Below are 26,638 nucleotides of genomic sequence, written 5' to 3' on the forward strand. Positions count from 1 at the left end.
CATCATAGTCCAGGACATGAAGGGGGGCCAAGGACAGTGAGCCCTGAGGAGGCAATCATAGAAGGGGTGGCTGGGGAAGACTGAAAGAACGGCCGAGCTTGAGTAACAGTGAGGTATCCTGAACACCAGGGAGAAGGATTTCAGTGAATGACCAGCGCAGTCAGGTGCTGTGAGAAAACTAAGAATGAAGTGTATCCGTCCCAGCCCACTCAACTCATCCTCTTCCTTCCTCCCTTCCTTCTTCCCTCCCTCCCTCCCCATCCCACTTTTTATTGAATACACTAGAGGCCCAGTATACAAAATTTGTGCACTTGGGGGGTCCCTCAGTCTGGCCTGCACCCTCTCACAGTCTGGGAGCCCTGGGGGGATGTCCAATTGATGGCTTAAGCCCGCTCCCCTTAGCCTTCAGTCAGACATCCTTAGCGCTGCCCTGGAGGCGGGAGAGGCTCCTGCCACCGCTGTGCACTCGCCAGCCATGAGCCCAGCTTCTGGCTGAGCAGCACTCCCCCTGTGGGTGCACACTGACCACCAGGGGCAGCTCCTGCATTGAGCATCTGCCCCCCGGAGGTCAGTGTGCATCACAGCAATCATTCATTCTGCTGTTTGGTCGATTTGCATATTAGCCTTTTATTATATATGATGATTGGGATGACATTGATTAATAAAATTATATAGGTTTCAGGGGTGCAGTTCCATAATATATCACTGTATACTGTGCTGTATGTTCATCACCCCAAGTCAAGTCTCCTTTCACTCTTCTACCTCCCCCCACCCCCTTGCCCTCTGCCAATCACCACACTGTGGTCTGTCTGTGAGGTTTGGGTGTTTCCTTCTTAATTATCTTGTCTGATGAGCAGGCACAGCCCCACTCCCCACTGGGGGTTTGATGCAGTGAACGCCAATCAGCCGATGTTTCCCTTCCCAAGGCACCTTTCACCTGGAAGCAGCCTGCAGGCAGAAGCTCACGCCATGAGTTCCCAGCACACCAGAGCCAGACCCTTGCCCTTCATCTTTCTGGTCACCTGTGCTTCTATCGCCTCCTTTATCAATTAAAAAAAAAAAATTGGGGTGGGGGGATAGAAACAGACATTTGGCTTTTGAACTGGATGCCAAAGAGGGTGGCAGGAACCTAAGGGTTGGAACTCCAGGGTGAGGATGAGAGAGGGGTGGGTATCAAATAATAGAAAAGCACCAGGGGAGTGGCCTTATTTTATTCTTCGGGCCATGATGCCGAGTTAATGGGTGCTTTGCAAAGCTTAAGGACGTTAAGGTCTCAGACGCAGGGGGGGAGATGAAGGAGAAGGAGAAGGAGGAGGAGGAGGAGGAGGAGGAGGAGGAGGAGGAGGAGGAGGAGGAGGAGGAAGAGGATCTAAAGGTGAGCTTGGCCTCCTCCATCTTGGCCATGGACCTCCCTCCTCGGCCTCTGAAATTTTCAATCTTGGCCCAGCTCCAGCTACCATGTGCTCCCCCCCTCTTGCCTGGCCAGGCCACGGAGGCCACGTGCCCAGGCTCCTGACTCTGTCTACCCGCACCTAGGGGTCCCCTGCCCGAGCCTCAATGGACACAGTGACCCTCACAGAGCCGCAGCTCGACTTCAGCTCCCACCCCTGAGTGGCGTTGAGCTTCATTCCAGGGGAGTCCGAGCCCTGCCTGGGGGACAGCTGGATGTTCAGCCAGCGACACTGGGCGGTGTCGCACGCCAGCACCACGGTGCCCTCGGGGTTGCTGTAGGTGCACCGGCTCCGGGCCGCCCTGTCCTCGGCAGCCAGCTCCCAGCCGTCCCCGGGCTCCCGGTGCTCCGGCCCTGGGGCCTGGTAGCCCACGCGGTCTCGGGCGACCGGGCACACCAGCTGCTCCTCCTGCAAGGCGGGCACCACCTGGCCCTTCAGGTAGGCGGGGCCCGCGCAGTAGGTCTGGATGTTGAGGAGCCTGTCGCTGTACTGGCGCAGCCAGCCGGAGAGGTAGGCCAGGCGGCAGTCGCACTGCCAGGGGTTGCCGTGCAGGGCCAGGTTGAACAGGTTGTAGTTGGTGTCGAAGATGCCCTGTGGGAGCGTGGCCAGCTGGTTCCTGGACAGGCTGAGCAGCTCGAGCTTGGTCAGGTTCCAGAAGAGGCCCGGCTGCAGCTCGGTCAGGTTGTTGCTGCCCAGGTACAGGTTGACCAGCTCGGCCAGGCCCCCGAAGACGCCGGCCGGCAGGTGGGTGAGGGCGTTGTGGGAGAGCGTCAGCGAGCTGAGGTTTGACAGCCCGGTGAAGGCGCCCTCGGGGACGGTGCCCAGCTGGTTGTGGGACAGGGACAGGCCGGCCAGGCCCGGGCAGCGGGCGAAGAGGCCGGCGGGCAGTGCCCGCAGCGCGTTGCCCTGCAGGTTCAGGAAGGTCAGGCTGCCCAGCGAGGAGAAGACGGAGGGCGGCAGGTGGCCCAGGGCGTTGCGCTGCAGCCACAGCTTCTCCAGGCGGCGGAGCGGAGCGAACACGGCGGCGGGCAGCTCCGAGAGGGAGTTGCTGTCCAGGAAGAGCTCCCGCAGGCTGCCCAGGCCGGCGAACAGGTTGGGGGACAGGCGGGCGAGCTTGTTGTTGCTCAGCCTCAGCGTCTGCAGGCCGCCCAGGGGCGCAAACAGCTCCTCGGGCAGCCGGGCCAGCAGGTTCTGGGCCAGGTTGAGGCTCTCCAGGCGCACCAGAGGCTGGAAGAGCCGGGCAGGCAGGGTCTGGAGCCGGTTGCCCTGTAGCTGGAGGGACCTCAGGGCGCCCAGGTGGCGGAAGAGGTCCCCGGGCAGCGCCTCCAGCTGGTTGAAGTTGAGGGTGAGCTTGCCCAGCGAGGTCAGGTTGGAGAAGAGGTCGGCGTCGAGGCTGGCGAAGGCGCTGCCGGTGACCTCCAGGTCCCGGAGCGCGGGCAGGCCCCCGAAGGCGTCGGGCTCCAGGCGGGAGAGCCGGGTGTTGAGGAAGACCACCTTGCTGAGGTTGGGGCTGCCGGCGAAGGCTCTGGCGCCCACCGCGGTGAAGGCCGTCTCCACGAAGACGATGTCGGAGGCGCGGGGCGGGATGTCCAGCGGGACGGCGGCCAGCGCCTCGTCGGAGCAGAACACCTCCCAGCGGAAGCAGTCGCAGCCCTCGGGGCAGGGCCGGGCCGGCCTGGCCAGAAGCAGGAGGCAGGCCCAGGGCAGCCAGGCGCCGGCGAGCATCTCCTAGACCCGGCGGGACGAGAAGAGGGAAGCGGTGTCTCTGAGCCGGGCTGTGCGCCTCGGTGACCATTGAGGGGGACAGGAGGCCAGGAAATGGGGATCAGCTGTCAGGGAGGCCAGCCATGGGGACAGCAGTTTTCGGGGGGGGGGGTGTGTGTGTGTGTTTAAAGAACTCGTGTATTTATTTATTTTTACTTCTTGTTAATCCTCACCAGAGGATATTTTTCCATTGCCTTTTAGAGAGAGTGGAAGGGAGAGGGAGAGACAGAGAGAGAAACATCCGTGTGAGAGGCACATCAGTGGGTTGCCTCCTGCACAAGCCCCGATCAGGGCCAGCACAGAGCCTGCCCTCAACCAGAATCAAAGCTTGCCGGTTTTGCTCTAACCACTGAGCAAACCGGCTAGGGCCAGTTTATGCTTTTATTGGTTTTCATACTACCTCGTGGCAGCCTTGCAAGGTCGGCAGGACCAGGGTTCTCGCCTCCAGACGGCGAGACAGTCACACGGCCTGCCCACAGCCGCCCTGCAGGCTGGCAGCGGGCCCAGCACCCCGGCCTCCTGGACTCCAGTGTTTGTTCCAGATTGGAGGAAGGGCCAGAAAGGCATGGGAGAAAGGAATAAAAGACCACGTGCATTTGGGGAATTTTTAAGATGATGTGTAAAATATGGGCAGATTTATTCCTAAATTGGAAATTTTTAAAGCATGCTCCTCCTGCGTTTCCAAATCTCAGCACATTCCGGAGCCGCGTGATGGAGAGAGCTTACCATCTGCTCTCTGCGCGTCTGCTGAGAGTGACGGCAGCCTCGGCACAAGAGGGCTCTTGAGACATCAATGGGTTGCCTCCTGCACGAGCCCTGATCAGGGCCACCATGGATTCTGCCCTTGACCAGAATCAAAGCACTGCCGCCGAATGCTCCCCTCCAGCCACTGACAACACAACCCCCCGCCAGCAGGGGGCCATGGAGCTCCCCACAGCCAGCCAGCAGACAGGAGGTCCCAGCTGCAGGGGTTTCACTGACCAGTAGGTTTTGTTTTAAATAAGGGAAGGGGACCAGGTTTTTAGTTTACTAAATATTTTTTTTTTTTAAGAAAAAAAAAATGCCAGCATCCACCCACAGGTCACAAGACAGTGATTCAGCTGAAAACTGTTTTGTCTATGTTCCAGTCCTTTCTATGCAGGAACCATTAGGCCAACATGTAAAAACAGAGAAGTATCACATTCAAACTCCAGATTTCAGGCGCTGGCTTGTATGGCTCAGCTGGCTGAGCATCATCCCATGCACTGAGAGGTCATGGCTGGCTTCCTGATTAGGGCTTATGCCCAAGTTGCAGGCTCAGTCCCCAGAAGGGGTTGTGCAGGAGGCAGCTGATCGATGTTTCTCTCTCCCTTTCCCTTCCTCTCTCTCTAAAACACATGTGTCAAACACAAGGCCCGCGGGCCAAATCCAGCCCGCCAGGCCTTGCAATGTGGCCCGCACCGCGCTGTCATCACTGCACTCCGCTGTCAGTTTATGACATTGTCAGTTTATGACTGTTCAGTAAACCATTCGGCCCGCGATTTAGGCTGGATTTTAGATTTTGGCCCCTTCTCTGATTGAGTCCGACACCCCTACTCTAAAACATCAGTGAAAACATATTTAAATTTTTTTAAATAGTCCATATTTCCAGACGACTTAGGGGCAGTGGACTCACATCCCTATGAGTCCAGACCATCTGGGCTCAGTTGCCTCACTAGCGGGAGCACACCTCCCAGGTTACGGCTGCTCCCGCCCACACTGTGATCCACATGGCTCCTGGTGGTTTAGATTCCATTAACTAGAATTCCAGCTCCACCGAGTACCAGCTATCTGACCTTGGGCTTGTTACTCAATCCGTCTGCGCTTCAATTTTTTTTATCTGTAAAATGGAGATAATAACAGTGTCTCTGGTATTAGGGTAATTGGGGATTAAATGAATAAATACAAGTAAAGTTTTTAGATCAGCATCTGAGATAGAGCAATTAACAAGCCATGTAAATTGTTGTTAAATGTTGCAAGCCACCGCCATTACAGAAAAAAATTATCTGAACACCAAAAGAAGTAGGAAAAACAAAATGCCTTTCAGATAAAACACATTTGGAAGGAAGGGAGGGACGGAGGAGGGAAGAAAGAAGGGGAGAGAGGGAGGAAGGAAGGAAAGGAGGGAGGAAGGGGCACTCCCGCTTCCCCTGGTCTGTGTCTCTGACTCTAATCTACTGTCATCCTATATAATAAAGAACTAACATGCTAATTAGACCAGACGGTGGGGTGACCTTCTGGAATTATCTTCCCGAATGACCTTCGGGAAGGACCAGTGGAGGTGGGGGGGGGGGGAGAAGGGGGGGAGGGGCCTCGGGGCCTCCAGGCAGCCAGGGCTGAGGGCAAGCTCCTTGCATGAATTTCGTGCACCGGGCCTCTAGTTTGGAAATCTATGCCTTAGGGTTTTCCAACAAAGGCAGTAACTTGAGATGCAGGACTTGATCTTTTTGATCACGTGTAGACAAATCCGCTTCGGCTCAGGCAAAAGTGGGTGAGGGAGGCAAGGGGGACCTCTCTGATGTGGGGGTCAGAGCTCAGGTGGCTGTTCCCACCTTCTAGCTCCCAAAGCTCCCACACATACATCTCAATGCCCAGAGCAAGTCTAGAAGGACCCAGAATGGGGAAACTGGGGTCCCAGAGCCACGGCGACTGGCTCAAGGGCCCGCGGTGAAGAAGGAAGGGGCCAGGGTCAGCCTGATGGCCTGCGTGCTAAGCAAGGTGCTCGCTGTGACACCCTCGGCATGGCTTCCACACCACGGCAGTGGCTGGGAGGGGGTGCACATGCCTGCTCCTCACATTTGCAGGACCCATAGTGAGGGTGTGCAAGGACCCTCGCCTACGGTCTGCCCCCTTCTCACCACCCCTGACGCTCTCCAGTGCTGTGAGCAGAGACCTCTTATTCACTCTGTGACATGGTTGGCCTGGGGAGGCGATCCACAGGAGCCCTGGGTCCTGGATACTTAAAACAGGCTTTAAAATGGGGCACAGCCTCGAACGGGTGTGTCCCTCTGATCTTACACGCTCCTCAGCCCTGGGGATGTCACGGTGGGAGGAGGGCAGGCAGGGCCTCTGAAATGTAGGCCAGACACCCCCTTGCCCCAGTCAACTGGGGTGAGGGTGGGTGGGTGGTGGCAGGGGATGGTGCTCACCGTGAGGAACACTGGTTATTTCCAGAGGAGCCATGCCTAACCCTTCTCACGCCTCTCTAGAGTGGCTAACGGTCTGAGCTCTGGAGCCAGTCCGGATCCACATCTTGTCTCCAGTCCTCCTGAGCTCTGTGGCCTTAACTAAATTGCCTAACCTCCCTGTGCTTCAATGCTCTCATCTTTAAAACTTCACTACTCCCTCCCTCGTGGGGCTGTTCTGAGGCCTGAAGGAGAGAATGCACTGGAACCCCAGACCCAGAGCCGGCACAGTGCACACGCTCTGGCCCCCCCCCCCACGTGCCGCCGCCGAAAGGGCTGTTTGCTGAGAAGGTCTGAAGGCTCTCATTCGAAAACGCGTCTGTTCTTTTTCACTTAACGAGGTGCTGTGGGTTCCTGGACTTTTCCATCTACCGAATCACAGCCTCACACGGCTCGGGAGCCGAGGGTCTGTTCTTCACAGACGCCTGGAGGACCTGCTCTGCGCGCTCCATGTGGACAGCGATGGTTTCTGTCATGCCCGGAACATCTCGGTATCTGTCCAGAGCAGCAGCAGTCTCCCTGACTCCTCTGAGTCCCCGCCAGCCCCAGCTGTTCTGAAGTAGTCACAGAGGCTGGCCATGGAATAACGGGTGAGATCACTCAGCCACCTCATTCATGGGCCAGCGAGGTTTGTGACTTCAGCACTTTTTCTGCCTCTTTCCTCCCAGCCCAGAAAAGGGTGTAACGGTTTTGTCCTTGGTTTAGTCGAGCACAGATTCTAACAGCTCTGGCCAGGATGCCCGGCGACTTGGAGCCCTTCCCCACCCCGCCCTCAAGAGCAGGTCCCTGGGGGGCTCTAGAGGAAGGAAGTGCCCCTGCCTGGGCACTGTGGAGGCTGGCCCCCGAGGGGACAGTGGGGCAGCAGCCAGAAGATCCCTGCTCCCCATCTGAAAACCACCTCTGCACTTATGTACAGACTAGAAACGGCCACAAAAATGTTCCATGCTCTCAGCAAGCCTGGTTTTAGGGGTGGTGGTGGAGATTACTGGTTGCACATGAACTCTTTCCTCTTCTCAAATTGCTTTTGGGTTGGCACATGTGTGGGTGTGCCACAAGCCAGTCTGTCATCCACCACAGAGCTGCCCTCACTGCTCCCCGAGGGGGACTGGAGCCCAGAGCCCCCGGCTGCCTGGCCCAGCTCCCCGGGGACAGGCCTGCTGCTCCCCGGCTCTCAGTCTCCTTCCCTCAACCCAGGGAAATAAGCCACGTGGCTGAGGCAGTCAGACCTGCGTGGACTCCTGCCTCTGTCTCTCCCCAGCCTGCGGCCGGCCCTCCCCAACCTGCGGCAAAGTGTGTCTCAGGCAGTGAAATGGGCCTTTGTAAATTGAGAGCAATCACCATCATAATGCTACTACCTAAATTACAGGGCTGTTGGGCTTACTGCGGTAATTAAGTGAGATAACAAGCAGATTTCTCACCCCTCGGGGCGTCATAGCATTGGGTGGGTGGTGTTGTGATATAATCAGAGATATATCGTTGGCCTTCTTCCTGGGTCCTGGCACAGAGCTCCGAGTACCCTGGGAGTTTCCCGGGTGATGCGGGAGCATCTTGTGTTACTCACAGTGAACCCCTCGCGGCCACACCTGAGTTTATGCCAATGAAGTGACTCGGAGGGACCTCCACAGCTTCAGATTATGCCCCAAACCTTTGCCCTGTTTAGCTCTGATTGTGGGTGATTTACTTATTTTTTTTTAATTTTGCTTAATCATATGCTTTCTACATTTTTTAAGTAATGAGGTGGAAAGTTATTATAAAAATTGAGATGATTGTGCAAAACGCACAGCACAGTGCCAGGCCCATTTTAGGGGCTTCCTTGATTTTTTTTTTTCCCCTTCCTCAAAGTTACAATGCAAAAGGCTCGGTGGAGCTCATCCATCAGCTGCCATAAGGCTCCTGAAGGAGGACAGCTAGCATTCTGAAATGAAAGGCTGTGAGCCGGGCACCATCCTCTCTTCCAATGCTCCCCGCAGGGCCCAGCTCCAGCCCTCGCTTCCCAGACCTTCCCACTCCAGAACATGTGCCTCCCTCTCTCTCCCTGCTGCTGTCTGCCCCCATTCCACCTTCCTCCCAGGCCAGTGCAAGTCACACTTCCCCTGGGAAGCCCTCCTTGATGGCACCTCCTCTGGTTCCCCCGGGCCACTCATGCCCCCCGTTGACCGCTTGGGTCCTTCTGCTCTGCACTCTGGTTGTCTGCACCACCTGGCGGTGAGCCCACAGCATCTCCACCTGCCTGCGCACCCAGCACCTGGCTCCGGGGCCTGTGTGCTGACCCGCATGGAATGTGTTCGTGGCTGGTGTGACCCCGAAGCTCAGCTCTGACTCTTCAACCTATTAATGGGGTTCAAATTCTGGCCGTACTGCCTACTCACTTCGTGGCCTTGGGCAGGTCACTCTATCGTTCTAAGCCTCAGTTTCCCCCACTGTTATTACACCCCCATCCCTTAGGGTAGAAATTCATACCCAATTGCATGATAAATATGTTAACTTACATGGTAAATAGAAAGCACTTAGCACAGTGTCTGGCAAACAGTAAATGATCAATAAAAGGGAGTTCATACACATTCCATTCCTAGAGTGACTATATATTTTATCCTCTGAACCAGAAGTAAAAGGAGAGCTGTTGGTTAATTATGCCAGGACTACAGGCACACACTATAGAGTGGAGCCAGGCAAACGTGGGTGATGGTCCCCTGCCTATCCCCCCTGCGGAGAAGCACGGGGCTTGGTTGGAATGTCTGTAAGGAGGATTCTCCGAAAGGTCGGGGCCTCTGAGGGGACCTTGCCGAAGGCGGCAGCCCCTACCTTGGCTTTTCCAAACAAGTCTGAGCCCCCGGGGTGTTTGCTAGAATCTCTGTTTAGTCTTTAAATACAGGACCTTGTAGAAGCATAGGCTTTCTCAAGGATCTTATCCTGCTGATTGTATCCAAAGGTTAATTTGTGTTCAAGTTGTTGTTACAATAAAAAGCCAATGAGTATAACCTGATGAATAAAAAGGTAGATACAGAGGCAATAAAAGCACCGAACAGACTGTCACATTACAGGGGAAGGCTGGGGAGTGTTGGGGAGGGAGGGAAATAGATCAACCAAAGGACTTGTATGCATGCATATAAGCACAACCAATGGACACAGACACTGGGCGGGGGGGGGGGGGGGGGGGGGGGGCGTTTGAGCACTTGCAACAGGGGGTAGGGAAGACTGGGGGAAGGTCAATGGAGGGAGATATATGTACTAATATATGTAATACTTTAAACAATAAAAATAATTGGGGAAAATAAAAAAGCCAATGAGGCAGTCAATCAGGGCTATTTGCTCCTAAAGTAAACTGGCCCCCTAGCCTCTCTTCCACAGAAACGTGTGCTGGGGTAACCTGCTCATCTGCAGCTCAGGGTCTGCTGATCAGCCCCGGCACCCCACCAGACACCAGGAGCTCCTGGGTGCAGGGACCAGGGCACTTTCCTCCCAGAATCCGTCCCCCTCGACCTGCCTCCTGCCTCCCTCAGCCCGGCACCACCCTGGGGGCTTCTCCTCCCAGGGCAGGGGGTGCTTCCGCCTGCCGGGAGCTGGGACATGCTGCGAAGCCTGGAAGGAGTGGCCAGCTCCCCTCCTGCCCTCAGCCAGGACTCCAGGGTCCTCCCACGTTCCCACAGACTCAGGAGCCCAATAGTGACTCCGGAGACCTACCGTGAGGGGCCGGGCAGGGAGGACCTGCTGCCCTAGCTCTTCCTTGGGAGCAGAAGGGTGTCCAGTGTGGTCTGTGGTCCGTGGTCAGTGTGGACCCAACTGCCCAGAGCTGATCAAAGTTCCAGGAAGTGGTTCCTCCCCTCACGTGGCTTGAGTGTTCCCGGAATGTCACCCAGGTCACAGGAAGCAGAGAATCTGGGGCAATGCCTCAGAATATTACAAAATGATCCTGACCTGCTCCCACAGACAGGTCCCCGGTGGGGCCAAAATCCATCCAAAGTCACAGGCTTGGCAACTTTGGGACGCCCAGGGCACTCAGGAGGCCGCTCCAGGAGTGAGAAGTGAGCCTGGGGTCCATGCTCTCACCCACTTCTGGTAAAAGGCCAGGCTGGTCCCAGGAGCCAGACCTCAGCCAGAGGGCCAGCCACGGGCACCTGCTCGGCTCTCTACACCAGCTTTAATTCTAAGAAGGTTGTGGGTTTATTGATGTGTTTGTTTGTTTAACAAACCAACTTTCTAAACGCTTTCTGAGCTAAAAGAGGGAAAAGACTTCAGGAAGTAAATTTTGGCCCAGTCTGGAGAGACACATTTTCACCCCATGCAGGGGGACCGTTGCTTTGGGAGATGGTGATTGTCCTGTTTCTGGAGCTGCTCAGCCAGGGGCTGCAGAACAAGAGAGGAGTGTGTGTGTGTGTGTGTGTGTGTGTGTGTGTGTGTGTGTTTTCAGGAGTGCAGGGTGAAGGTCTGACCAAGATAAGCAATGCCCAGATCCTACCATTCAAAGTATGCTGGCCTTTATCATCTTCCCCCCATCACCATTTATCCCCCCTATACCTTCTTCCATCTCCACCCCCCATTCTGAAGGCTTTTAATCTTCTCACATGATATCAATATTTATGCCACTCTTTTTCAAGTCCAAACTTGAACAGAAATTTTTGCATGTGAGCATATTTTGGCCAAATTGCAAAGGCAGGACATTGTGCCCCATATTTCAATGGGGACATATAATAACCTGCACTTTGTCAGGAAGCATGGGGGCATGTAAGAGGGGAGAAAGGCTGTGAACAAAGTGCTCCCAGCCCCACCCTCAGCAGCGCCTAGGCTGGCTGGCTGGCTGGCTGGGGAGGTGGGCACACCTCTGGAGGAGACTCACAACCAGGCTAAGGAGACAGGTTCTTAAGGCAGAAAGAGAATGTGACTGTTTGTCAATGTCATGGTGAGCTACAGAAATTTGGCATTCCAAGATCTGGGTTTGAATCTTGCTTCTTCAATAAATCAGCCAGTCTTTCCACAAGTTATTTAGTCTCTTCATTCTCATCTATGGCAGAGGGTCTGGGGAGGCGTGTGTGTGTGTGTGTGTGTGTGTGTGTGTGTACACACGTGTCAAATTACACTGCAGATATATGCAGCTAGAAGGACATGTGTGCCTATACAGAGTGAAGATTTGCATTAAGAACTCCAGGAATTTTCTGGGAGGTAGAATTAAGGCTCTAACTCCTTTTCCCATTATTTCAGACACCTGTCTGAGTGGACAGGTGCAGTGGTTAGGGAAGGATAGCAAGGCTCTGACCCCAGTAATCAAAAACAGTCCAACTCTAGCTGGATTGGCTCAGTAGATAGGCATTGGCCTATGGACTGAAGGGTTGCAGGCTCGATCCCCAGTGGGGGGCATGCAGGAGGCAGCCAATCAATGATTCTCTCTCATCATTGATGTTTCTCTCTCTCTCCCTCTTTCTCCATCTCCCTTCCTCTCTAAAATTCAACAACAACAAAAATGGTCCAGCCCCGTGATATAGTGAACACACGATTGACCCCTGTCCAGGTCCGGCCTCCTGGGACAGGCTCACATCTGCAGAAGGCTTCTAAGAACTAAGAGATCCCAGAAGAATATGTTTGAAGCCCCTTTCCTGGGCATGGCGATGTGACACGGGAACAGCAGAGGGGATGAGCTCCCTCTTAATAAGTGGGCCTTTACTAACAGCTGTGGCAGCCCCTGGAACCTGGAGACCTGAAGTAGTCCTGGGGTCACCTGGACTCGTGGTAGGAGTCACCTTCACTTATGGCGTCTTTTAGAGCCAGTGACTCACTGAGCCTGGTGTGAAGCACCAATGGGAGTCCAGAGACGTAGGGTAGCCCCACCCACCTAAGCCCATGTGTGAGTGTGTACATGTGTGTGCATAGGCACATTAAACAAGTACTGAGTGAACTTCAGTGCCTTTCTGGTGACATAGAAGCAACTCCAGCCTGGGAGTCTGGAGGTCTGCTTGTGTACAAGCTCAGCCACTACTTCACTTCCTGTCTTGATCATATTCTCTTCATCTGTAACATGGGTTGATCCTATCCTTAAGGCCCCTTCCCAACACAGTGGCCTATAGATAAGATTTGTTATTTCATTTTTGGTCCCCACTCACTTTCTGAGGACCTTTTCCCAGCCCAGAATCTATTCTTTGTGAGAGGCTGTCTGGATCAGTCTTGTACACATATGACAAGAATGGGATCACCAGACTCAGGGGGCACGGGGGGCGGGGGGGGCATGGTGACAGAGTAAGTGGATGCTGAATAGACATGCTCCCAGGAACAAACTGGAATTACTACTAAAATACAGAAAAGCTTCCTGAATAATCAACGGAAAACTCACAGGAGAGAACCCTGACACTCAAGGACTGAAAGTGGAGATCGCATAGAAACTGATTTAGTTTGTATATTGAAGAAAAAAAAAAAATTTAAAGAGTGGGATCACCAGGTGTGCGACCCCATAGCCAAGACACCATAAAGAGCATGTGTCCTGTGTAAGCCATTTATTGTTGATTCTGTATACCAAATTTGTTACAAGCAGTATCCAGCAAAGACAGAGCCCTGCAAAGATGGACCCCCAACCCTGCCCACCAGGGCTCACACTCTATAAGACCCCGGGGGCCTAGAAATCTCTAAACGCATCACCAAACTCCTGGGACTAATTGCAATTATTCTCTAAGCAAGGCAAACATGGTCTACTTTTGAAGGCAGCATGAAGGCAATGGGTTGGTGAGAACAATCCATCCTTAGGTGAAGGAGAAAACGCAGACCGGGAGAGTTTAGCCTGGAGGACACTCGTTCACCCTCTCTGAGATGGCTTCCTCCCCAAGACCACCATCACCTTCCCAACAGCTTTCCTAGCAACGCAGACTCAGTTCTGACTGTTGGATCCGTGGGCTGAATTCTTTGATAGGTTTGCAGCTAAAGACTGGGATGCGTCCACTGCTCTAGTTATCTAGTTATCTCTAGCTCCCCACTCTCCATCAGCTTCCTGAGTTTAGAACTAGATTCCTGAAACTGCTCTCCCCACTGACATCTGGAAGGTGGTGGAAACTGTCGCCCATTAAGAGTTCTGAGAACTGTGTTTGTGCCTTTGAATTCTAAAGAAGGGAACAAGATACACACAGCCCAACACTTTCCATGAGAGGGGCCAATGTTTCTTTGACGGATGGATGAGTTTAATTTTCCCCTGCATTGACGACGTTTTCGAGCCACACAGTGCCCAGTGAGGTTTCTGTGGCTAAGACTCTGGGGAACAACAGGAGACTGACTCCCATTTTCTTTGGTTCAATGATGAAAGCTCAGTCCTGGCCACGAGATCTTGTACAAAGTTTGAAGAGAGAAGGAAAATGTTGCAGGAGAAGGGCAGGTTAAGACCCATCACAGGGGATAAGGTAGCCCTCATGCACGGGGGTGTTGTGAGGATTAAAAAGAAAATGCCTGTTAAGTGCTTTCAAGGGAAGCTATGCACAGTAAGCAATTTTGGAAAACTGGCTCTAACTGGTTTCTTTTTTTTTTTTTTCCTCCAACATTGACCCTCTGCTTCAAATGCACTCTTCTGGTACCAACAAGGTGACCGAGAAGCCAGTGAGCAGAGGGGGGAAGTGAAGTGAACTCTGTGCCCTCCTTCTATTCTAGGGGGACCAAGTGGCTCACTCCAGCCCTGAGAAGTGAGCAAATGCATTGTCCTGTTGGAAAGAAAACTACTCAGCTTTTCTGGCAGCTTCCTGACTAGACAGCATGGTTCAGAGGCCAAAAGACCTGCCAATGAAGAGGAGACTGGATGGCTCCATCCAATCCACTCTGATGGGAGAAAGGAACAGGCAAGCTCGGAAGGTCAGGTAAAGGGTCTACCATTCCCACCTGGAGTGCTCCTGGGTGGGGTCATCTGAGCACAACCGCCCTCAGGCCAGCCTTTGGCCTGGGAACACGTGTTGATCTCGAGGGCCAGAGAGGGAGGTATTCCAATGTCACCGCCGATGCTAGAAGCACCCAGGGGCTCTGGGTTCAGAGTGGCAGGACACACTGGATGAAGAGGACTCCTTCCTCACCTCTCTGCCCAGTAGTGCTTTTGCACAAGGAGACATTGGAGATGACTCATAAGGAGGGCCGTGAGGAGTGCAATGCCAAACCATGCTTCCTGCCTGAGGAGAGCAAGCTGAGCTTCCCTCTTTGGCCCCAGGATACAGACTACCATGGTGGGATGATGCTCATGCCCTAAGCTCTGAGCTCACTTGCTTTCAGGCCCCAGCAACACATCTACCAGTTGCTACAAATAATTTGAAAATTTTTTGGAAAATTAGATTTACCTTGGGGAGATGATGTCTTTTGCCTCTGACAGGCCCTATCTCTCCCAGATTCCCTGGAACAGAGAGTAAGAAGCTACTGAGAACGCTAGTTCTCAGGCACATCCCTTCCTGGACCCTTTTTTGGGGGAACCTGTCAGCATCATTCTGCTAAGGCCCCAAGAGATTTCTTTACTTGCCTTATGGAGCAGAGGGAACCTGTAAGAGGCAATTAGGATTGGTGGCAGGTTTCCAAATCTTTATAGTGTTGGCTACAGCTCTTTCCTGGGCAAACATGGACATCTGAAATTCTCCATTTAGAACTTCTACTTCTAAATTGGTAGACCAGTTGTCCAGAGAAAGATGTCTATTGCTATAAGCATAATTTATTTACCAGAGTGAATATGTATGCAGCAGGAAGGGTGGCAAGGGCAGGTATTCAAATGATTGTAACTCAAGGGGGAGAATAACTCTTATAACTAGATCACGGGTAAGACTTGCTCTAGAGAGGCCCAAACCCAGTGTGACTGATCCGTGTACCCTGGTGTTTCCTGCTCTGTATAAGAATTCTGAAATTCTGTTTATTCTGAAATTCTGTTTCTAGCTGACTGTAATGTTGATGGAGAATTTCACCACCACATTTGAGGGATTGCTGGGTTCCATTACACTTGGATGTTCAATTAAAGGATCTCATCTCTGAGGTATTTCACTTCCCCCAAATGGAGAGTGAAAATTAAAAACAGATATAAGTGCATCATGCCCATAAAAAGGTCCAGGCAGAAGGGTCTCCAATGAACAGCAAGCAGACAGCTTATTGGTAGAGAAGGGTGCGTGGACACTATAGTTGAGATGCTTCTGACCTGGCCAATCTGGGAGCTGCAGGGTCTGAGGATTTAATAAAATCTTCTGTCCAGGCCAGCGTGTACCACATCTTCTCCTCCACTCTGGCAGCTGGACCTTCACAAGGGCTGACTGAGGGGAGGGAAGAGGGGAGGACCCATCCTGGCCCAGGGGGAGCCATTTCCCAGGTAAGTCCGTGCCACTCTTCTTCAGGAAAAGACTGGGATAGAGGATACTGGTGATATCTTGTTTGTTGATCAGGACACTGATTACAGGGTGTGTACAGTTTGTGAAAATCCATCAAGCTATACACTTTTCTGCTCTGTATGTATGTTTTCCTTCAATAAACACTTAAAAGAGAAAAACCCTAGGGGTAGACACAAGAACCCCCAGGGTAACAGGCTGCTTTCTCCACCCAGTACCAATAAGCTGACTTTAGCATTTAACAGGTCAGAAATTCTACATGATTTTATTCCTTAAAGACTATAAAATTTAAAGCTAAGTGTGCAGCTTGGAAATACCATCCTCTAAAAGGCTGAACTGGTTTCACTGTGCCTTTCTTCCTCTTCCACATAAAAATCATGGGAGATCCTGATGATGGCTCTGTCTCCAGGAACTGAGCAGCATCATTTTCTCCTCTGTCTTTCACAGCATCCTGAGGACCAGGGTGCTTGGCAGTTCTGAAGAAACCAGCTAAATGGGTTGAAGCCTTCTTTGAGGAGAGAACTCACCTTGCCTTCAGGTGCAGAAAATCAAAGGAGAGCTTCATCTGAAGTGACAGGGCGGAGCCATGCCACAAACGATAAAAGGAGCAAAAGAAGGACAATCAACTTACAGAATATTTGGGAGAGAGGCTGTTCTGGTGGAGAACTATTTCCATAAAGTGAACAGGCATGGAATAAGTGTGTCTATAGAGGCCAGCAAGGGTGTGGGCACAGGAAAGGTTGTTTCTAGAGGAGAGCTGGTGAGGTTTTGGAGGAGAGGCTTTCTTGAAGGAAGCCCTGGGCTGTGAATTGGAAACCCTGCAGGGTCAGATCTCTCTGGTGGTAAGAAGGTCCTGCAAGAGCAGGTCAGGAAAAGGTGAGGGTGCCTTCTGCTCAGGGACCAGAGAGAGGGAGCAAGGGATGGCTCTGTGGACCCAGGGGTAAAGGTCAAAGGATGAAATTCCCAGATTCTCCAGTGGTCCCACCGTTCCCCATCCCTGCCTCCAGCCTGCCTCTTTAACACTCATTGGGTGACTTCATCTGCATCAGGACTGTGTGGCTCCTCTTCTTACAGCAGCAACAGCAGATGCAGGCAGCGATGGACGCGGCCAGGGCAATGATGCCAATGACGATGGCAGCAATGGCCAGCCCGCTCTGGGACCGGGTCATGCCCCACGTGCTGCGGTCATCAGTGACCTGGATGGTGGTCAGATCGGTGTAGTCCTCCACGGAGCTGGTGGTCTCAGTGGCGGAGGAGATGGAAGTGGTCTCAGGATAGCTGGGAGTTTCCGGGTACTTTGGCGTTTCTGGGTAGCTGGGCACCTCGGGGATCACTGGGGCTTGGACACTGGGAACAGCAATGTTGACGTTGATGATGATGAGGGACTGGCCCCGGACACTGGCTGGGCTGAAACACACCGGCAGGGTGTCTGTCCCCAGCCTGGGCTTGTTGAGCAGGAGCCAGTTGTGGAGTGGAAGGATGCCTGAGTCACACCTCCAGGGGTTGTCGTAGAGTCGAAGTTCACATAGGTTCCCCAGGTGGTCGAAGATGCCCACTGGCAGGTTCTCTAGCTGGTTGTTCTGCAGCTGGATGTTCATGAGGCCGTTGACATTGGCGAAGATGTTCCCTGGGAGCTGTCTGAGGCGGTTGTTCTGCAGGGAGATGTTCTGCAGGTTGGTCAGCATGCGGAAGACGTTCCCGTCCAGCTCCTGCAGTGCGTTGGTGTGGAGGGACAGCTCCCGCAGATCTCCCAGCCCGTTGAAGGCGCCGGGAGAGATGTAGCTGATCTGGTTGCGGCTGAGGACCAGGACCTGCAACTGGCGGAGGTCGCTGAAGACATTGTCAGGTAGAGAAGTGAGGTGGTTGTCGTAGAGCCAAAGCTCTCGAAGGTTGTGCATGGGCCCAAAGATCCCCGGAGAAAGCTCCTTCAGGGAATTCCCAAAGAGCGTGAGACGGTTGAGCTGGGGCAGCCGCATGAAGATGCCGGGGGGCAGCTGGGAGATGTGGTTGTTGGACAGATAGATCTTCTGAAGGTTACGATTGTTGCTGAAGAGGCCAGGGGAGAGCACACCGATCTGGTTTTGCTGCAGGGAGAGCTCTTGGAGGTTGCCCAGCCCATCAAACGTGCCCATGGGGATGTCTGAGAGCCTGTTCTCACACAGCCGGAGGACTTGGAGGTTGCCCAGGCGCTGGAAGATCCTGGGTGAGAGGTAGGTGAGACTGTTCTTACACAGATTGAGCTTGTTGAGGGCCCCCAAGTGGTCAAAAACGCCATCAGGGATGTATTCCAAGTAGTTGCCATGCAACTGCAGCTCCTTGAGGTTGCTGAACTGGGAGAAGTGTGCTGGTTGGATCTGTACCAGCTGGTTGCTGGACAGAAGGAGTGATTCAAGGTTGTCCAGGCCCTGGAAGAGGTCAATAGGCAGAACCTGAAGCTTGTTGTTGGCGAGGCTGAGGTAACGTAGCGAGCCCAGGTTGCGGAAGGCACCAGGCATGATTTGGGATAGCTCATTCTTCTCGATCCTCAGGGCGATGAGGGCCGAGATGTTGTGGAACGGGGACTCGTTGAGTTCGGTGATGTGCGTGTTGAGGATCTGCAGGCTCATGGCGTTCCAGGGCAGCGGGGTGGGCACCGCCACAATGCGCGCCCCGGTGCACTCCACCTGGGAGGCCCTGGAGCAGGTACACTCATTAGGGCAGCCATAGTAGGCCAACCCGGCAGCCCAGACTTGGCAGCCCACCAACAAAAGGAGATAGTGTTTCAGTGGCATGGCCTGTGCAAGGGGAAAGAACACACGAGTCAGGGTCATCTCGCCAACACTCCCACTGTTTTGAAGCCAAGGTCAATCTTTGGTACCCAAAACTAGCTTGCCTTAGAACCCTGTCACCACATACTCAACTTATGCACTATGGTCTGGTCAGCAAGCCTCTTTGCCTTCCCTCATGCCTTCCTACTTCCATGGCTTTGCCCAAGCAATTCCCTCCACCAAGAGTGCTCTGCATCCTCATCCAAGTATTTACCAAACTTCTAAGTCTGACTCAAAAGCAGTCACCTTGCCCTGACCAGTTTGGCTCAGTGGATAGAGCATTGGCCTGCGGACTGAAAGGTCCCAGGTTCGATTCCAGTCAATGGCATGTACCCTGCTTGTGGACACATTCCCAATAGGAGATGTGCAGAAGGCAGCTGATTGATGTTTCTCTCTCATCAACATTTCTAACTCTCTATCCCTCTCCCTTCCTCTCTGTAAAAAATCAATAAAATAGATATATTTTTAAAAACAGTCACCTCTAGGAAGCTTTCCCACATTCCATGAGTCAGCATTAGCTACTCTCCCATGTAGGTGGTCTTCCCAACCTCTATTATAGATGACACCACAGTCAGGTCTACATGACATTTGTCCCTTTCTGCCTCCTTCACCAGTCAATAAGCGTTACATCTTTCATCTCTATGGGTCCCTTAAAGCAGGAACAGTACTGTATCCATCTCTGCATCCCTCACAGTACCTGAACTTGCTATGTGAACATGGCTTGGAGTCCAGTGCAAAGAAATGGGACCCAATTACGTTATGGAACATCTATAAAGATGAGCTTCCATAGTCAAATGTCAGGTCCAGACTTGAGAACAGAAATAAACAACCTAAACAGGGGGCAGGGAAAAGTGACTCAACACTTTTAATAAGAAAAACAAATAGGGCCTGAACCTGGGAAAGATGTTAAGGCCACAAAGATGGTGGCCTGCCATAGCAGCCAGCAGAGGCAAGACCGTGCTGTTGATCTGGTGGAAAAGACCACTGGAAGCTTGCTTTTTCCTCTGCCTGGGCCCCACTCCAGCCCCTCCCCACCCTGCCCATCACCACTACCAACAACCTGTCCCTTCGTTAATCTTCGTTAACGTGTCTCACAGGTACTTTATCTGGGTTTATTTCAATCCGCCTTCCCAATAAAGCACACTATCCACACCACTTCCTGTCTCACTGGGAGAGGCTGCTGCCACTCAGCGGGTGCCTGGGCTCGCCCTTCTGGGGACTAATCCACAAAGAAACACTGAGTAGCCTTGAGTAAGTCCCAGAAAACTTAGGATGTACTTTGAGCTAAAAGATGGTGGGTCCAGATGCTCCCATAGGCATGGTGTGATCTTGAAATGAGGCCAAATTCACAAAGGTTTGGTGTTTGAGGTCAGGGTGATGATACTTTTATATATACACGCATTATGTATAGAACATGGATACAGGAGACATGAAGACTGGTCCTGGCCTGAATATCTACATATCACTAGCCAGCTGTTGGACCTTGGATGAAGTGTGAGGCCTCCTGTCATCTGTTAAATGGTGATGGTCATCTCTGCTCCCTCTTAAGGCTGTTGTGAGGAACAAATGGGAGAATGGGTGTGAGGGTTCTGTGCAAATGTGTGTGGTGTTCCAAGCTCATCCACAGCATGAACTTTACAGACAGGAAGGCCTCCCAGTCTTCTAGCCTTGGCATTCTTAGTCAAGGGACTAAGGATTTCTGTGGGCATCCATACCTTCTGAGGTCTAAAGGGATCTCTAAATCACAAAGGATTAAGTACTGCTGATGAGCCGAAACTGGTTTGGCTCAATGGATAGAGCGTCGGCTTGGGGACTGAAAGGTCCCGGGTTCGATTCCGGTCAAGGGCATATACCTTGGTTGCGGGCATATCCCCAGTAGGGGGTGTGCAAGAGGCAGCTGATCGATGACTCTCTCTCATCGATGTTTCTAACTCTCTATCTCTCTCCCTTCCCCTCTGTACAAAATCAATAAAATATATATTTAAAAAAAAAAAAAAAAAAAGAACTGCTGATGATACATTCTCATTATTTTATGGGTAATGTAGGAAGCAGGGAAACTGAAGCCCAGAGCTTAAGCCCAGAGCTCCAGACTCCTGGGTGAATGTTAAAGCAGTGCCTCTCCTTTTAATGAGCAAGAACCCTGAGTCAGAAGAAGGAATTTCAGATGAAAGTATATAAGGCATAAACCGGCTGGGTGGAGAAAGTATTTCTATAGTCTCTCTCTGTTCCGCTGAACTCACGGAGTCTTGAGTCTGGTCCACAACTCAGAATAATCCAGGCTTCCCAATCTGGCCTCAGCTCAACGTACCCTCCCCTGCCAGCAGCGAGCATACTCTGGGGACAAAACCCAAGTTCATCTCTCACCCACCCAAACCTTGATTTTTCATTCATTCACAGCCTATCCAAGCCCTGGCCTGCTGTACTTTTGCATTAAGGGCTTGACCAAGTATGTAGACTAGTGAAGAAAAGGAAGAATGATAATTTGGCCAATGAATTCCAATGTAAAGAAATGGGGCCAGATTAAGCTATGGATACATCCATAATGATGAACTTCCATAGTTAAATGTCAGGTGCAGACTTGAAAGCAGAAAATAAACAGCCTAAATAGGGGAGCAGGAAAAAAGTGACTCAACACTGACCCCAGGAGAAAGACTTATTGATGGTAACAAAGAATGAATACAGCCCACAAAGGATAACATCACTGCATTAATAGAAGTATTAAGTGTAGAAAAATGGAGATTATGGTCTTACTCTACCCTTCCCTAATCAGGCCACATCTGTAGTGCTATGCTCAGTTCCACCCTGAAGTTTAAGACAGGCAATGACAAACTGGTCTCTTGAGGGCCTTCGATGATAAAGGGACACGGAAACCAAACATCCCCTTGGAGTGACTTACAAAAGGTGATGCTCTAATGGCTGCTGGTGACATGCTACGCAGCACTTATTTATAATGTATATTTTGATACCCGATGGGCTTCAAAATGGTATTACAGTTCTCAAGTGTCAGGGGCTTGGGCACTAAATTAAATGCCCATAAATTTGGCAAGCCCAGGACAGTCCATCGAGTTTCCCATCTGTAAATGAGGGTGTGGCTGAGCCCCCCTCCGAGGACCCATCTGAGTCTGCATTGCCCATCTCGGGAGGGGGCATCAGCCAGCCCCAGGAAATGCCAGGGCCAAGGCGGGGTGCCTCATGGCTTGGGAGAAGGAGGGAAAGATAGCTCCCTGGTGGGAACAGAGCCACTCTTATTGGAAATGGACCACACTCAGCTTGACAAATATTACAAGAATTTGCACATCTTCCTTTTTATAAATCCTCATGTATGCAGAGCCCACCCCGGCACTACATGCAGCTGTTTCCTGTTTTCCAGCACTTGTTCCTGCCCCAGCTGGAACTGGCTGCTCCAAAGGACCTCCGAGGAGCCCACCTCAGACCAGCTGCAGAGCCCTTGGGGGAGGGAGAGGCTGCAGAAACGGGGCTGCAGAGCCAGCTGGGCCTGGGATTCTCAGCAAGCGTTGCAGGCAGCAGGAGGCCCTCGGGAGCCCAGCACACAGCGGCCTAATAGCCCACGCCGCCCGGTGCCGCTTGGCAGCCATGACCAATGCCAGTTAAAGACCCACAACGCTCCCTAATTACACCCGCCTCTCCTGGGAGGCAGGCTGCCTCCACAGTCACAGCAGCGGCAGCCGCCCGGCCCAGGCCCTGATCCGGGAGGGGACACAGCCTGGCGTCTGGCACTGGCACAGGAATTCCACGAGCTGAGCAGACAGACAGCTCACCTGGACACTACGACGCGGGCCCTGCCCAGGAGGAGACGCGCTGGGAGCAGGCGCGCTGGCTGTAGGTCTCTTCAGCAAGAACAGCCTGTGATTCATGAACAAACACATAATTAGCTTCAAGGCCCCGGGCCCGGTCGGTTGGTGGGTTGGGACTTTGGGGGGGGGGGGGGATTAATACCATCATTCACATTCTCTAAATACGAGGTTTCCTGGGAGGAATGGCTTCTTCTATCAATGCCACAAACCTTCTTCCAGAAAGAGCCTGGGAGAGAAACGTGCCATTCTGGTCTTGATACTGAGCTTGAGTGGGAGTTTAGGCAAATTGTCCAGGCCTCAGTTTCCCCTCCTATAAAGACTTCCAAGGCCCCTGGCAGCTCTGATATCTTCTCACTGGAGGCAGAAGAGACATGTGACCCAAAGCCCCACCATTCTCTTCATCCTCTCTTCCTCAGAGGTCACACCAAACTGCCAGCAGCGCCACCTGCCCAGCCCCATCTTCACGTCGAAGCTTTCAGAACTTGGACCCATCTTCCGGGCCCATTATGTCAGGCAGGAGGGATCCCTCTTATTAATCGGTGCATCTTCACACAGCCAATAGCCATTTCATGGTATCCGGGAGCTAAGAGAGGCCTTAGGCGGCCTCTGGTCCTGCCCTCTCCCAATGCACCTGAGGAAACTGAGGCCCAGAGAGGAGATAGCCCTTCCTGGCCTGTACCCTCGCCCGAGCAAAGTCTCCCCGTATGGCCTCTTCAGCTGAGAGAGGTGCCCCATCCAGCTCACTGGGAAATCAGCTTTGGAATCGCTGAGGGTGTCCCCTCGCACAGCCAGCTAGTGTGAGCCTCGATCAAGCTGCTCGTAGGTGCTCTGTCCTAAGGGTAGAGGCGCTGTCTGACTGGGAGAACCCAATGACTGTTGCTTACAATTACTGTTCATTCTGCTGAGGCGTAAAATGCAGGTCTCCGGAGGCTCCACCCAGAGATCTGATCCCTAGGTCTGAAGGGCTCAAGCCCTTGCACATTTAACAAATTCCCCAGGTGACTGTAACGCAGGTGCCCACAGCCCACACTCAGAAGCACCACTCAAGGCCCAGACCAGCTGGGACCCCACGCTCATGATCTGCATCTTTTACAGCCAAGAAACTAACCCAGGATGGAAAAGGCTGATGGTCAAACTATGGGCCTGGTCAGCTCCATGTCATTCCTTCCTCCAGTGGCCCTTTCTGAAATCCGGGGTTTGTGCTAAGTTAAGCCCAGCAATAGAAGCTTCTTCCAGAAGCAGAGCTCAGAGCCCAGGCATTAGAGCTATAAGGGCCTTTTTGAGACCAACTGGTCAAATCATATGGTCACTTGGTACATGGGAAACTAAGGGGCCCAGAGGGAGGAGGGGACGTGCCCAAGGTCACACAGTCACTTGAAGATTCCTGACACCCAGGTGAGGGCTCTGCCTAACCACAGAGATTGAAAAACCTCTGAACCTTGTCACAGCCTCTAGGACCTTGTCAAACGTGTGTCTGGCAGTGCTTGGAAGGGGACAAGAATGGCCTTGCTCCCTCCATCCTAACATGGCCTCGGGCTTATATGCAACCAACCCTCCAGCTGCCCAGCATTATGAACAAAGGTCAAGTAGTTCTGCCAACTCCCAGGCTACATTGTTTGAGGATGCTCTTCCTCAGAGCTGCTCTGATGCTTGTGTTTGCTCCGTTTCACCTGAGTGGCCTGGGGCTGGAGGGAAGGAACAGAGGGGTCACCAGAAGAGTTGATCTCAGCACAGAGCTCCATTGGAGTGGTACCCAAGATGGGCATACTCTACCCAAACACGGAGTACCCCAGAACCCCAGGGAAGACTGGCCACACCCTCCTCCTCCTCCTCCTGGCTCCATTGCTGACCCCCATCTTTCACAACCCTCCCAAACCAAAATAGTGTTCATTTGTTTAAAAAAGGAAATAAATAAGGAAAAAGCAAGTTCTTTCCAGCCCCAAGGTTAGAGACATAGGGCTTCTTGCAGAGGCCCGGGTAGGGCTGTAATTAGCTTGGCAAAAGCAGCTGGAGATACTGGCAAACTCGCCGGCAGAGCAGGGAGAAGGTCCCACTTGGGGCTTTTATTAGAGAAGTCATGGGTTACAGCCCCTCCTCGGGGTAACACCTGGGGGCTCAAATTAGACAGAAATGGATCAGCCCCTCATCAGAGCATCTTGGAAGTGATCTCTAAATCTTGTGTCCCAGAAGCCAAGGAAGGCAATGAAACCAGAAGCTGCAGCCCATCTTTTGTGGCCAGGGTTTAGAGAAGCAAATTGCCACATGTAATCACAGCCTCGGAGTGCTGGCTGGCAGGATCGCGCTGGGACAACGTCTCTCCCATCTCTTCTTATTTCTCTACATCTGGGTCTATTCCCATCCCCTCCACTTACTGAGCAAGCCCAGGTAGCATCCCCTAGACCTGGGGAGAACCTTCCATAGTGCCCTGACTTTCTGCAAAGTCTGCTCAGAACTCTGCCCCCCTGGCCAGACCTCGCTCACATGCTAATCTCATCAGCGCAGAGCCCGCCCAGCTGACTCAGGACCACAGGCAAATGGGACTGTCTGGCCCGGAATGCATCCCAGATGTTCAGCGGATGCAGAGCACAAGAAATGACAGCTGTTGGAGATTTCTAAATTAGGAGCCAGTGGCACCGAAGCTTCATCTGAAAGCCGCCTGAGACAGGGTGCTATAATCCCAGAGATCCGAAAGGAGGAGCCGGAGGTTGACTGACAGGTATCCAGCATGGACCCACTCGCTCCATGGACGTCTGGGTAATGTGTCGTCCCAGAGAGGGGCACAGCCTGCCCTTCCCTGACATACTTGGCCCTGGAGGTAGAGGGGCTCTCTCCCACTTTGCCACAGGTGGGCTCTAGAGAGTTCTGGTTTTCCACTGTGGGTTCCTTGGCCCCGCCCCTGCCTCTGGATTTGAGCAGAGATGCTGGTGGAGGTACAGCTGTCACCATTTTAAGTGTCTACCACCCTTATCCCAAATCCATTCCAGCCCTGACACTCCGCCAGGGGGGCACTGGCTGGCTGAGGGGAGAGCTGCCAGAATGCGGGCGCCTAAGCTGCACACAGACTTAGAACCCCGAATGACTCCGAGCCCACAGCTGAAGCTCAGACTGGCCAACCTGCACCAGCACATCTGCTGAAGCCGCTTTTGTGGCAGCTGAGAGTAGGAAGAGAGGAGGACAGACCCCGACCCGGGAACCCCCTGAGGCAGAGTCCCAGGGGTCCCATACAGACCCAAATGCGGGGCAGGCCACGGGTGACCTCCCAGCAAGTGAGGACCTGGGTTCAATAATCTGAGTCTTAAGAAGAGAAAGCCTTGGCCAGGGGACCTAGTATCCAAAGGAGCTAACTCATTGGGTAACTGGTGTGCTAATTGGGTCAACTTTCAATGTCCGGAACCGTCCTCTCAGCACCCCGGGTTGACACCATGGGGCAGTGAGGCCAAGTGAAGGCTGGTGGCAGACCCGCAGAGGGGCTGGCGGCCCCAGGCGCGCTGGGCAAGGGGTGCACAGGCTCCCTCCGGCGGCGCAGGCTCCTTTTGGGGGTTGGAGAGAGCTTCTGAGAGCATCCCAGGCGCCACACCAGCCCGGCCCCTTCTGGGGCCTCTCCCTGGGGCAGCAGGGTCGGCAGAAAAAGGGGATGGGATGTGATCCCGCCTACTTACCAGTAGCTTCGCGCCTGCCCGCCCGCCTGCAACCAGAGCGAGCCGGAGAGGAGGAGTTGGGAGCTCACGGCTGCAGCATGAGTGCGGCTCGCCCGGCGCTCCCGGTATTTAAACGGTCCCGGGTGAGTCACCGCAAGGGGCAGTGTCTGCGCGGTGGCGGGGAGGGGCGGCGCGGGGGCAGCCGCATCCCCAAGGGAGCCCGCCAGCTCCAGAGGAAGGGGTTCCCACTGTCTTTTAGCAACGCATTTTTTTTTTTTGTCCTTTCTCTTTTCCTCCGGTTTCTTTGGGACTCCCTCAACTGCATTGGCATTGTGGTTCTGCAAAAGGCATTTCTTCCTTCCTTTTTTTCCTTTTCAACTACACTGAGAGTCATTTCAAATGTGCAGAAAATGTGCAAGAACAACACAGGAACACTCATATTCACTTAACCCAATTCATCCATGTCAACATTTTTTTTTGGGGGGGAGGGGGGGCGGGGAGAAATCATTTAATTCCAAAGAAAAGGTTAGACCTGTGGTATCCCTCCTCAAAACAATGTCTCAATTCCCTTCTGTCATCATCCAGCATCCCCTCAATGTCCCCCTCCTGCACACAGCAGTCAGGTCATATTGGAGATGTGGGGCTCCCCATGCCC

The 26,638-nt window shown here is 53.0% G+C and overlaps 2 protein-coding genes and 1 long non-coding RNA gene across 3 annotated transcripts in view; all 3 read right to left on the reverse strand.

The window, feature by feature from the left end:
* The window catches only part of LOC311616422, a 299,958-nt gene extending 273,851 nt beyond the window's left edge, over positions 1-26,107 (reverse strand). The window contains exons 1-2 of the long non-coding RNA XR_014793887.1: positions 26,005-26,107; positions 22,318-22,394 (exon numbers count right to left, since the gene is read on the reverse strand). This is a non-coding gene — a long non-coding RNA (uncharacterized lncRNA). The remainder of the gene's footprint in view (positions 1-22,317; positions 22,395-26,004) is intronic.
* CPN2 (carboxypeptidase N subunit 2) lies at positions 612-10,197 on the reverse strand. The gene is made up of 2 exons (XM_084872649.1): positions 10,100-10,197; positions 612-3,179 (listed from the first exon to the last, which is right to left on the reverse strand). Exon 2 carries the CDS (start codon positions 3,174-3,176, stop codon positions 1,533-1,535), a length of 1,644 nt encoding a protein of 547 aa, XP_084728775.1. The 5' UTR covers positions 3,177-3,179; positions 10,100-10,197; the 3' UTR covers positions 612-1,532.
* LRRC15 (leucine rich repeat containing 15) lies at positions 15,961-18,497 on the reverse strand. The gene has a single exon (XM_084871643.1). It carries the CDS (start codon positions 18,492-18,494, stop codon positions 16,740-16,742), a length of 1,755 nt encoding a protein of 584 aa, XP_084727769.1. The 5' UTR covers positions 18,495-18,497; the 3' UTR covers positions 15,961-16,739.
* Positions 26,108-26,638: the final 531 nt, after the last annotated feature.

Source organism: Pipistrellus hanaki (assembly GCF_964339955.1).
Source record: "Pipistrellus hanaki genome assembly, chromosome: 2".
NCBI lineage: Eukaryota > Metazoa > Chordata > Mammalia > Chiroptera > Vespertilionidae > Pipistrellus > Pipistrellus hanaki.